Raw genomic sequence first — 12,971 nt, 5'->3', positions numbered from 1 at the left:
CCAACGTGAAGCATGTAGGAGGAGGTGTGATGGTGTGGGGGTGATTTGCTGGTGACACTGTCTGTGATTTGTTTAGAATTCAAGGCACACTTAACCAGCATGGCTACTACAGCATTCTTCAGTGATACACCATCCCATCTGGTTTGCACTTAGTGGGACTATCATTTGTTTTTCAACAGGACAATGACCTAACACACCTTCAGGCTGTGTAAGGGATATTTTACCAAGAAGGAGAGTGATGGAGTGCTGCATCAGATGACCTGGCCTCCACAATCACCCAACCTCAACTCAGTTGAGATGGTTTGGGATGAGTTGGACCGCAGAGTGATGGAAAAGCAACCAACAAGTGCTCAGCATATGTGGGAACTCCTTCACGACTGTTGGAAAAGCACGACTGTTGGAAAAGCATTCCAGGTGAAGCCGGTTGAGAGAATGCCAAGAGTTTGCAAAATTCTTGAAGATTATAAATACATTGTATAATAATATTGAAGACATCAAAACTATGCAAAGCTGCATCAAGGCCAAGGGTGGCTACTTTGAAGAATCTCAAATATAAAATATATTATGATTTGTTTAACACTTTTTGGGTTACTACATGATTCCATATGTGTTATTTCATCGTTTTGATGTCTTCACTATTATTCTACAATGTAGAAAATAGTAAAAAATAAATAAAAAACATTGATTGAGTAGGTGTGTCCAAACTTTTGAATGGTACTGTATATCTATTCCAAAGACATATTTAGAAGCAAATCTTCACAAGAATAGCTATGCCTAAAATACCATTGTTGTTGCTTCTGGTGTGGTGCACTTCAAAAACAACTTTGGTTAGGATTTTTGAGGACCATGCATGCTGTACCCCCAAAATAATCATCTCTGCTACCTCAATATCAATATGGGCTTTTAAACCTACAAGACAAACCCTTACACAAAGCTATGACCCTATCAAGTGAAGCATGATTTTTCCCCCCCAACAAACAAACAAACAAATCGTTTTTATTAAATGTTGATTGACAGCTCCCAAGAGGCTGTCTGAATGGAATACAGGCGGTAACCATGGTGAGGAACAACTTCTATTCTACACTTCCTTGCCACCTTTTGTTCCTTTTCAACAACTCAGTCTGACATGAACGTTTAAATAAAGCCAGCTATTGTTCCACAAACCACACTTACAAAAAAAAAAAAACGAGCCATTCTGAACTTCAAACATTTAATTTGGCACAAGCGAACCAAAAGTAGCCGTAAAAAGTTCCAGCTGTTCCAGTGGAAACAAATTCAGAAGATGTAATAGCTTTGAGAGAGTGCGCCAGTGTTGCCATAGCAACTCAAATGAAATGTCTGGGTGTCAGCCAGTGTGTGCCTCGTGCAAACACTATTGGTTCACTGGCTTATTAAAAGGGGGAAAGTCTAGGTAAATATTAATTAATAAATGAGATTCTAACCAAAAGGTGGTGGGGATGTACGAGGGTTGGCTGGGGGAAGAGCTCAACTCACCCTAATAATTAGTGGTATTTTCCGCATCAGGCACATATAAAAATATATGTGTGCATCAATACAGCTCTTTAGAATGATATGATATGATATTGTCTCAAACTTACTGTGAGTGTGGGTTATAGCCCAGATAATAGAACCAACAACAACAACAATTAGTTGAAGTTAAGTTGGGTTCATCATACAGTAATAACAATAGATGCATATTTTAATAACACCATGTTTCTGTAATCTGTTACACATGTCTTCTAAATGCATATGTTTGTACTCTTGTTTTACAATACCCAAAGCACCAAACACAGTGGCATGTAAATGCGTTTATTATTTTCACCATTCTCTTCTCGTTAGTAATGCCCTCATGATCTTGTATATCTACGTGTGTGTCTCATGACATATTGTCTGTGTTGGAGTGTCAGAAACGTTGTGTTTTGTGTGGGCTTTCTGCGGGGTGACAATGTGAAACCTTTGGCTGCAGTGCTGAAGAGGGCCACCATCAAGAGGAGAGGGGTGGATGCCGTCCATCGGGGCCCAGAGGAGGAGCAGTACGGTGACATCTCTTCTGTGGGTGAGTGTGTGTGTGAAGCCACTGAAAAGAGCAGTATGTTGTAGCTAACATCCCAAATGGTTGAATGATCTGCCATCAGGCAACAGGCACCCCCTCCGTATTAGACTCTGTAATTACAGAGGAGATTGTCATTGTCGTATCGGGAATAAAACTGGAAATGGCAGCTCATCAGTTCCAGCCATCATTACATGTTACAGTCAGTGGCTAAGCTAAATGGATGAGAAGGCCTTTGGCTCTTTGTTTTCCTGTTGGAGAAATTGTATCTATTGTGCAAGTGAAACATTTGACAGAGGAGAGATCTCAAATATACTGTCTATTTGTGATTGCACTACTAGGGGGATTTTAGTAATGATCTTAAATGGGCTGTCCCGTCCAGGCATCCCGATGACCAGAGCCAGCATCAGGAGTGCTAAGAGAGGACCCACAGCTTATTTCAAGCGGAAGGAGCGTCTGCTGCGTATCTCTATCCGCCGCATGGTGAAGACACACACCTTCTACTGGACCGTACTGGGCCTGGTGGCCCTCAACACTCTCTGTGTGGCCATCGTCCATCACAACCAGCCCCACTGGCTGTCTGTGTTCCTCTGTAAGTCACACACACACGCGCACGCGCACGCGCACACGCACACGCACACGCACACACGCACACACACAAGTACGTACCATCATCTCCATCCAAAATAAATCAAGCAAGTGACATTAATCTTTGAGATTATTGTTTTCTGCTGTGTTTATGAGTGTTGTTGTTGCTGGTGTTGTCTGCATTTCAGACTATGCAGAGTTTCTCTTCCTGGGTCTCTTTCTCACTGAGATGTGTTTAAAGATGTACAGCCTGGGACCCAGACTCTACTTCCACTCCGCCTTCAACCGCTTCGACTGCGGCGTGAGTTCCTTTATATTTCTGCCTCATCTCTAACCAACATGAAGACACCATGCCAGATGGAAAGACAGGGACATACTATAGATTATAACATTGCCCCCAGTACGAGGGAGTGAGAGGAAATGCTTTACTTAAAACATTGGACAGTGACTTAAAGGGGCAATCCGCAGTTGTTGCTTCCATTTTAAGACTTATAAATTCATTATATATACTCATTGATTCTTGAAGAATATAAATGCAACATGAGCTTAGTTCAACTGTTGTACCCCATCAGAACCTAATATATAAACTTTTTTTTACTCCGATTGTAAACATTGTACATGTAAACAAACACTGTATATCTTCAAAATGTGCTTAAAACAAGAATTGTGACATCTTGGATGGTCAGTCCTTGCATCAGTCGCTCTGTCTTTGAATGAGTGGTTACATTTCTCCAGACCCATACCTCAGAATTTTTGCCAAAACCGATGTGGGGTGTCTGTTTTGTTAATTTTTCAACAACGAATTGCACCTTTAAATACTTTTTAATGAAAGTGACACTGGTGGGTGTAACTTAGTTAATGAAGTGCATTAAATGTCCCTGTTCTGTTTCTGTCACCTCTGCACTCAGCTGTGAACGGACATCCTTCATCTTTGTCTCTCTGTATACTTACTGTATGTTAAAGGCTGCTGTTGGTGTGCTGGTACATCTGGTGACTATGTTGTTTATGGCTCTGTTAACAGGTGATAGTGGGCAGCATCTTTGAGGTGATGTGGGGGTTCTTCAGGCCTGACATGTCCTTTGGCATCAGTGTGCTGCGCGCTCTCCGTCTCCTGAGGATATTCAAGATCACCAAGTTAGTCCAAGGCCTCTTCATTGGTTTATAACATTCTTCCTGCAGTATGCAATGAGGCAATGCACTGGCACCTAGCTATCAATGTCCTAGATTATGAAGATGCTGGGTGTCACGTCAGTGTGATATTTGTAGCCTCCTGCTAGGGATAGGATATGCAGATGCGTATGTTAATTTCCAGACTGGCTACAAATAATTGAAAACACTCACAATAGCAACATTTAGACACGGTTAATTAAGTGATTTGTCTCTTATTTCGACGGATTTCAAATGCACCCAATCCCGCCCCCGGTTGGTTGTGATTGACAGGTACTGGGCGTCGCTGAGGAACCTGGTGGTATCCCTGATGAATTCTATGAAGTCCATCATCAGCCTCATCTTCCTCCTCTTCCTCTTCATCCTGGTCTTTGCTCTGCTGGGCATGCAGCTATTCGGTGGCAGGTACTGTACCATAGACACAAGGACGAACTACTACTGCCCGTCTGTCAGATCTCATCACAAACTATGATGGACACTGGCAGTCAATGTATTCAAAGTGGATGTAGTACAACTGATTGTTTGATTTGTGTCATCATGACCTTCTCCTTGTGACATTTGATATTACAGAGGACATTTTCATCCCCTGTGGCAATGTAAAAACACCCTGACAGGGCTCAGTCTTTCCCAAGAAGATTCTGTCACACATCAAGTCTTAGCTGTTGTGCCGCTATGTTCCCACGGATAAAGGAGAATTTCTGGGAAACTGTCACGTCAATGAATGCAGTGCATGCCGGAGACATATGTTGCCTGGTCACTGGAATACAGAAAAGAAAACAGACTTTGGGAAAAAAGTCCCCCCTCTATTACCGAGAAAAATAAAATGTTTTCTCTCTCTGGGAAATAAATATTTTAAAATCCTGGCTCAACTCAATGTCCTCTCTGTCCTCATCTTTCTATGCAGGTTCATCTTTGAAGACTACACTCCGACAAACTTTGACACATTTCCTGCTGCCATCATGACTGTCTTTCAGGTCTGGCCCAATTCAATTGTTTTGATTGAGTAAAGTTTTGTGTTTTTGATTCAGGTAACAAAGCTTTGCATGTGGAAATCCTAGAGTCCATATAAATATTTGGATTGTCATGGATTTACAGATGATCTACTCTGTATCTTGTGAGAGAATCCTGTGATACAGTGGTATTTCCAGTCGCTAGTGAAATTCTACACACCCCTTGCACAATCTTAACATTTTGCTGTCCTAAAATGTAAAAAATTAACATGTATTGATTGTGTCTTCACATCCCAGAGTTAAAACTTGGTGGAAGCACCTTTGGCAGCCATTACAGCTGTGAATCATTTTTAATAAGATTCTAACAACCTTGCACAAGATGGCGCTGAAGAACATAGCTGACGTTTTACATTCTCCCAAACAATTCAGAAATTTTGTTATCTTTTTGCATTTTGTGTAACTTCTTTTTTCACTTATTGTGTACATAATGTTGCTGCTACCGTCTCTTATGGCCGAAAATAACTTCTGGACATCAGAAAAGCGATTGCTCACCGGACTGGAAGAAACTTTTTCCTTTAATGAGTCAGTCGAGAAGGATATCCTGCTTTCACTGGAACAGGCCCAGATCCACGCCTTTTGCGTGAAGAAAAGACGCTGGAAAAGGGGGCGCAGATCGGGGATCCTTCTGAGAAGGCAGAGGCGAGCGAGTAAACTCCCACTGCCATCCGTTCTCCTTGCTACCATGCAATCGTTAGAAAGTAAAATTGATGACCTACTATTAAGATTATCCTACCAACGGGACATTAAAAACTGTAACATCTTATGTTTCACCGAGACGTAGCTGAAAGAAGAAACGGACAATATAGAGCTGGTGGGATTTTCCATGCACCGGCAGAACAGAGACCCTACCTCTAGGAAGACGAGCGGTGGGGGTGTGTGTCTTTTTGTCAGTAACAGCGGGTGCGTGATGTCTAATATTAAAGAAGTCTTGAGTTATTGCTCGCCTGAGGTAGAGTACCTTATGATAAGCTGTCGACCACACTATCTACCAAGAGAGTTCTCATCTGTATTATTCGTAGCCGTCTATTTACCACCACAAAGTGAAGCTGGCACTAAGACCGCTCTCAACCAACTCTATAAGGCCATAAGCAAAGAAGAAAATGCTCACCCAGAAGCGGCTCTCCTAGTGGCCGGGGACTTTAATGCAGGCAAACTTAAATCAGTTTTACCAACTTTTTTACCAGCATGTCACATGTGCAACCAGAGGGGAAAAAATCCTAGACCACCTTTACTCCACACACAGAGATGCATACAAAGCTCTCCCCCGCCCTCTTTGGCAAATCTGACCACAATTCTATCCTCCTGATTCCAGCTTACAAGCAAAAACTAAAGCAGGATGTACCAGTGACTCGCTCAATACGGAAGTGGTCAGATGACGCGGATGCTACACTACAGGACTGTTTTGCTAGCACAGACTGGAATATGTTCCGGGATTCATCCAATGGCATTGAGGAATACACCACCTCAGTCATCGGCTTCATCAATAATTGCATCGATGACTTCGTTCCCACAGTGACCTGTACGTACATATCCCAACCAGAAGCCATGGACTACAGGCAACATCCGCATCGAGCTAAAGGCTAGAGCTGCCGCTTTCAAGGAGCGGGAGACTAATCTGGACGCTAATAAGAAATCCCGCTATTCCCTCAGACGAACCATCAAACAAGCAAAGCGTCAATACAGGATTAATATTGAATCCTACTACACCGGCTCTGATGCTCGTTGGATGTGGCAGGGCTTGAAAACTATTACGGACTACAAAGGGAAACCCAGACGCAAGCTGCCCAGTAACGCAAGCCTACCAGACGAGCTAAATGCTTTTTATGCTCGCTTTGAGGCAAGCAACACTGAAGCATGCACGAGAGCACCAGCTGTTCTGGATGACTGTGTGATGGCGCTCTCGGTAGCCAATATAAACAAAACCTCTAAACAGATCAACATTCACAAAGCCGCTGGGCCAGACGGATTACCAGGACTTGTACTCAAAGCATGCGCGGACCAACTGTCAAGTGTCTTCACTGACATTTTCAACCTCTCCCTCACCAAGTCTGTAATACCTACATGTTTCAAGCAGACCATAGTCCCTGTGCCCAAGGAAGCGAAGTTAACCTGCCTAAATGATTACCGCCCCGTGGCACTCACGTCGGTAACCATGAAGTGCTTTGAAAGGCTGGCTCACATCAACAGCATCCTCCAGGACACCCTAGACCCACTCCAATACGCATACCGCCCCAACAGATCCACAGATGACGCAATCTCAATCGCACTCCACACGCCCTTTCTCACCTGGACAAAAGGAACATCTATGTGAGAATGCTGTTCATCGACTACAGCTCAGCGTTCAACACCATAGTGCCCATGAAGCTCATCACTAAGCTAAGGACTCAACAACTCCCGCTGCACCTGGATCCTGTACTTCCTGGCGGGCCGCCCCCAGGTGGTAAGAGTAGGCAACAACACGTCTGCCACGCTGATCCTTAACAATGGGGCCCCTCAGGGGTGTGTACTTAGTCCCCTTCTGTATTCCCTGTTCACCCACGACTGCGTAGCCAAACACGACTCCAACACCATCATTAAGTTTGCTGACGACACAACAGTGGTAGGCCTGATCACCGACAATGATGAGACGGCCTATAGGGAGCAGGTCAGAGAACTGGCAGTGTGGTGCCAGAACAACAACCTCTGCCTCAATGTGAGCAAGACAAAGGAGATGATTGTGGACTACAGGAAAAAGGCGGTCCGGACAGGCCCCCATAAACATCGACGGGGCTGTAGTGGAGCGGGTCGAGAGTTTCAAGTTCCTTGGTGTCCACATCACCAACGAACTATCATGGTCCGAACATACCAAGACAGTCGTGAAGAAGGCACGACAAAACCTTTTCCCCCTCAGGAGACTGAAAAGATTTGGCATGGGTCCCCAGATCCTCAAAAGGTTCTACAGCTGCACCATCGAGAGCATCCTAGACCGGTTGCATCACAGCCTGGTATGGCAACTGCTCGGCATCTGACCGTAAGGCGCTACAGAGGGTAGTGCGAACGGCCCAGTACATCACTGGGGCCAAGCTTCCTGCCATCCAGGACCTATATACTATGCGGTGTCAGTGGAAAGCCCATAACATTTTCAGAGACTCCAGTCACCCAAGTGACTCCTCCAGTCACAAAAGGCTCCTCGACAGCTTCTACCCCCAAGCCATTTGACTGCTGAACAATTCATAAAAATCGCCACCGGACAATTTACATTGGAGAAAATACCTTGTCTCTGATTTTTTAAGAAGATTTAAGTCAGGACTGATACTGGACCATTCAGGAACACTCAATATCTCTTGTAAAGACATTCTGATATGTCTTTGGCATAAACATTTGTGTTACTGTCCTCACTGAAACTCTATCCAAGGGTAAGGTTTTCAGAAGACTACGGCGAGTTTTTACCTGGGATATTTATTTTGATCCTGACAAACTCCCCAGTCCCTGCCGGTGACAAGCATACCCATAACATGATGCTGCCACCACAATACTTGAAAATACAAAGACTGTGTTAAAAAGCCTCTCCAAATCATCCATTCGGTTTGAAACAAGGCCGTTAAGTAATACTGCAAGACAACACGGCAAATAAATTAACATTCTGGACTACATTTAAAACTACAGGTTTGAGTTGAATCCAATAGATCACAACAGAGTAAAACCTTCTGTATTTTCAAGTATTGTGGTGGAAGCATCATGTTATGGGTGTGCTTGTAACCGGAACCGTCCAACAGCTCGCTCCGACTGGCTGTTGGACGGGGGTGTGACCCGGAGGACAGGCTGGCCGATGACCCAATGAGGGTGCAGAATGCCTTCCAGAACTGGGACAAGAACTGAGGACCCCGGTCAGAGACCATGTCTACTGGTAGACAATAGGTCCGGAAGATGTGCTGCACCATGAGCTGGGCCATCTCTTTGGCAGAGGGTAGTTTGGGGAGAGGAATGAAGTGGGTGGCTTTGGAAAACCGATGCACTATGGTCAGGATGGCGGTGTTGCCATCAGACGGATAAGGACCATGACAAAGTCCAGGAAGATGTGAGACCAGGGACGGTGAGGGACAGGCAGAGGTTGGAGGAGACCAGCCGGAGCTTGCAGAGGAGTCTTGTTCTGTGCAGACACATCAGGGACCATGGTAGGCCAACAAAAGCGTTGTCGCACAAAAGCCAGGGTCCGACGGGAGCCCAGGTGGCAGGCAAGCCTGGAGGGCCCACTCCAGGACGGCGTCAGGAACGAACATCCAGTTATCAGCGCATCCGGCTTGACATTCTTGGATCCCGGCCGGTAAGAGAGGGAGAAGTTGAACCATATGAACAGCAGGGCCCATCTAGCTTGCCTGGAATTGAGGCGCTTGGCGGTGAGGCGATACTCCAGGTCCTTGTGGTCGGTCCACACGATGAACGGATGTTCCGCACCCTCCAGCCGGTGCCTCCATTCCTCCAACGCCATCTTCACCGCTAGAAGCTCACGATTCCCCACGTAGTTCTTCTCCATGGCGTTGAGGCAATGGGAAAAGAAGGTGCAGGGATGTAGCTTGAGGTCCAGGTCAGAACGCTGGGACAGGATATCCCACACACCGACATCTGAAGCATTGGCCTCCACCACGAACTGACGGGATGGGTCAGGATGAACCAAGATGTGAGCTGTGGTGAAGTGATGTTTGAGGTCCCGGAACGCCCGGAACGCCCGGTCAGCAGCTGGAGACCACATGAACAGAACCTTGGGCGAGGTGAGTGCTGACAGGGGAGAATCCAGGGTGCTGTAACCTCGGATAAACCAGGAAACGTTGCAGCTGCGCCCTGGAAGTAGGCTGGGGCCAATCCACCACCGCTCTCACCTTCCCGGGATCCATTTGTACATTCCCTGCAGCGATGATGTAACCCAGAAAAAGGATGGTGGAGCGACGGAACTCGCACTTCTCTGCTTTTACAAACAGCTGGTTCTCCAGGAGGCGTTGGAGAACCTGTCGAACATGGAGCACAGGTTCTTGGGTGGAGCGGGAGAAGACGAGAATGTCATCAAGGTATACAAAGACGAACCGGTTCAACATGTCGCGGAGAACATCGTTAACCAGAGTCTGGAACACAGCAGGGGCGTTGGTAAGGCCAAATGGCATGACCAGAAACTCGTAGTGACCGCTGGCTGTGTTAAATGCGGTCTTCCACTAGTCCCTTTCCCGTATCTGCACCAGATGGTAGGCGCTCCGTAGATCCAGCTTGGAAAACACGGTGGCCCCCTGGAGCGGCTCGAAGGCCAAGGAGATGAGGGGCAGCAGCTATTCACCGTTATGTCGTTGAGACCCTGGTAGTCGATGCACGGGCGCAGGGTCTTGTCCTTCTTCTCCACAAAGAAGACCCTGCGCCAGCGGGAGAGGAAGAAGGACGGATTGATCCTGCAGCGAGGGAGTCCCCAATGTAGGTCTCCATCGCCTTGGTCTCTGGTCCCGACAGAGAGTACATTCTTCCCCGGGGCAGAGTAGTGCTAGGGAGAAGGTCAATCCCGCAGTCAAATGGTTGGTGCGGCGGAAGCGAAGTGGCCCGGGCCTTGTTGAACACCTCCCGGAGGTCCTGGTACTCCGCGGGAATGGCGGAGAGGTCCGGGGCAACTTCCGAGCCCCCAGGAAGACTTTCCGGGGCAGATTGTGCTGACTTCAGTCAATGGGTGTGGCAGAACAGGCTCCAGCCCATGATGGCATCAGTAGACCAGTTAATGAGGGGAATGTGTCGCTGGAGCCAGGAGAATCCCAATACCATGGGAATCTGAGGAGACTTAATGAGCAGGAACTGGATAGCCTCGCTGTGGTTCCTAGACACACTTAGGTTGATGGGAGTGGTGTTGTGGGTGACCCAGCCTATAGAGCGCCCGTGCAGCGCTCTAACGTCCATGGGAATGGAGAGGGTCTGAGTGGGGATGCCCAGTTTGGAAGCCAGGGAAGAGTCCAAAAAGCTCTCATCGGCCCCAGAGTCGATGAGGACCAGGAGAGATTTCGACTGGTTTCCCCACAGCAGAATGGTATGAAACGGAGTGTGAGTAAGGGAAACAGAAAAGTTCTCCATATGGCCCACCAGAGTACTTGAGCCTGGTCTTTTAACAGAGAAGAGGACACAAAATGACCACGAGTCCCGCAATACAGGCAACTCTTAGTGTTGAGCATGTATAGCCATTCCGCTGGAGACAACCCAGCTCTGCCTAGTTGCAAAGGCTTGGGAAACGGTGACTTAGCCGTCTTTGGCGACTCTTGGGGAACCTCGGGTAGCCTCGGGTTATCTCTGCAACGGGGCCGTCGTGGACTTCCAGGATGCCTCGGAGGCGAGGTGGAATCCTTGGATGGGCGAGCAAAATTGAATCTCCTCTCCCTCCGTCGTTCCCGTAGTCGCCCATCGATCTTGATGGTCAAGGTGATGAGGGAATCGAGATCCATCGGCAATTCCCAGGCTGCAAGCTTGTCCTTGACCTCCTCCGAGGCTCTGTGTAGGAACATGTCGACCAGCGCTTCCTGGTTCCAGGTACTCTCAGCTGCCAATGTGCGAAGTCCACCGCATAGTCTGCCGCACTGTGGGAGTCCTGCCGAAGATGGAGTAGCTTCTGGGCAGCCTCTCTCCCGGAGAATGGGGCATCAAACACCTTCTTGACCTCTCCCACAAATTCCTCCAGACTGATGCATATGGCCAGCTGTTGCCTATATAGCTCTATCCCAGGTGAGCGCCGTCCCGAACATCAGCATGATAAGGTACCCTATCGTAGAGCAGTCCGAGGGGAAAGAGGACGACTGAAGCTTGAAGATGAGGGCACACTGAGCTAGAAACGCCTGACAGGTGCCCGAATAGGCTCCCGGGAAGGCGGAGTGACCGGTGAGGCGACGCTGCTAACAGCTGAGTTACTGAGGGGCTGTGAGGTTACCGTCGTAGTATGCTGCCTCTCAGCCAACCTGCGGAATTGCTCCAGCAAGATGTCCAACGCCCGGTCATGGCGTTCGGCAAAGGTGTGGACCCCCTCCATAAGGCCACGAAGCAATTCCTTGTGCCTATAAATGGTGGCTCCTTGGGAGAAGATGGCATTGCGCAGCTGGTCCGAGTCTGCTGGGTCAGTCATGGCCAGTTCGTACTATCATGTTTCAGGTAAGACCTAGATGCAGACAACATCAAAATAACAACAGTTTTTTCATCCAACAGGGGCAGGCAAAAGGCAGGGAAAAGGTACAACATTTACATTTTACATTTAAGTCATTTAGCAGACGCTCTTATCCAGAGCGACTTAAGATGACAGGCAGGCTCAGGCTCAGGGTCAGGGCCGGCAGAAGGGTCAACAGCGAGAAAACTAGGAAACAGGAACAATCGAGAGACAGGAGCGGAGTGAAAACCGCTGGTAGGCTTGAGAAAACAAAACGAACTGGCAACAGACAAACAGAGAACACAGGTATAAATACACAGGGGATAATGGGGAAGATGGGCGACACCTGGAGTGGGGTGGAGACAATCACAAAGACAGGTGAATCAGATCAGGGTGTGACAGTATTGTGTGTACATTGATGAGGAAAAATATTAATTTAATCCATTTTAGAATAAGGCTGTAACATGACAAAATGTGGAAAAAGTCAAGAGGTCTGACTACTTTCCGAATGCACTGTATGTTCCCCTAAGAGGTTGTTAGAGTCTTATTCAAAATTATTAACAACTGTAATGGCTGCCAAAGGTGCTTCCACCAAGTATTAACTCTGGGGTGCCAAGACATGCGCAATCAAGACATCTTAGCTTTTTTGTTTATTTATTAATTTGGCAAATGTTTTGTAACCTTCTTTCACTTTGAAAATGTGGAGTAGGTTGTGTAGATCTGTATGAAAAACACAAATGTAATCCGTTTTTAAGGCAGAAAACTCTGAAGACTGTGCAAGGGATGTGTAGACTTTCACTAGGCACTGTATATCTAGATCCTGACAGGAGAAGACTGGAATGAGGTGATGTACAATGGGATCCGCTCCCAGGGAGGAGTGAAGTCAGGAATGTGGTCCTCCATATACTTCATTGTGCTCACACTCTTTGGTAACTGTATCCTTTCTCAGCTAGCAAATCACTTTTCACACTGTCAGTATGATTAGATTACATGTCTGATGTGTGGATTTTGTAGATCAGACATGTAG

At 46.9% G+C, this 12,971-nt stretch overlaps 1 protein-coding gene across 1 annotated transcript in view; it reads left to right on the top strand.

Moving 5' to 3' along the window:
* Positions 1–12,971, top strand: part of LOC139541167 (voltage-dependent R-type calcium channel subunit alpha-1E-like) — a 143,079-nt gene that overhangs the window by 88,023 nt on the left and 42,085 nt on the right. Inside the window, exons 10-16 of the mRNA XM_071345499.1 lie at positions 1,967–2,056; positions 2,433–2,642; positions 2,827–2,939; positions 3,660–3,772; positions 4,079–4,210; positions 4,710–4,779; positions 12,762–12,879. Coding sequence (XP_071201600.1) covers positions 1,967–2,056; positions 2,433–2,642; positions 2,827–2,939; positions 3,660–3,772; positions 4,079–4,210; positions 4,710–4,779; positions 12,762–12,879 — 846 coding nt within the window. The remainder of the gene's footprint in view (positions 1–1,966; positions 2,057–2,432; positions 2,643–2,826; positions 2,940–3,659; positions 3,773–4,078; positions 4,211–4,709; positions 4,780–12,761; positions 12,880–12,971) is intronic.

This window comes from Salvelinus alpinus, chromosome 16 (assembly GCF_045679555.1).
Source record: "Salvelinus alpinus chromosome 16, SLU_Salpinus.1, whole genome shotgun sequence".
In the NCBI taxonomy this organism is placed as follows: domain Eukaryota; kingdom Metazoa; phylum Chordata; class Actinopteri; order Salmoniformes; family Salmonidae; genus Salvelinus; species Salvelinus alpinus.
This window is presented reverse-complemented; position numbering and strand designations above follow the sequence as displayed.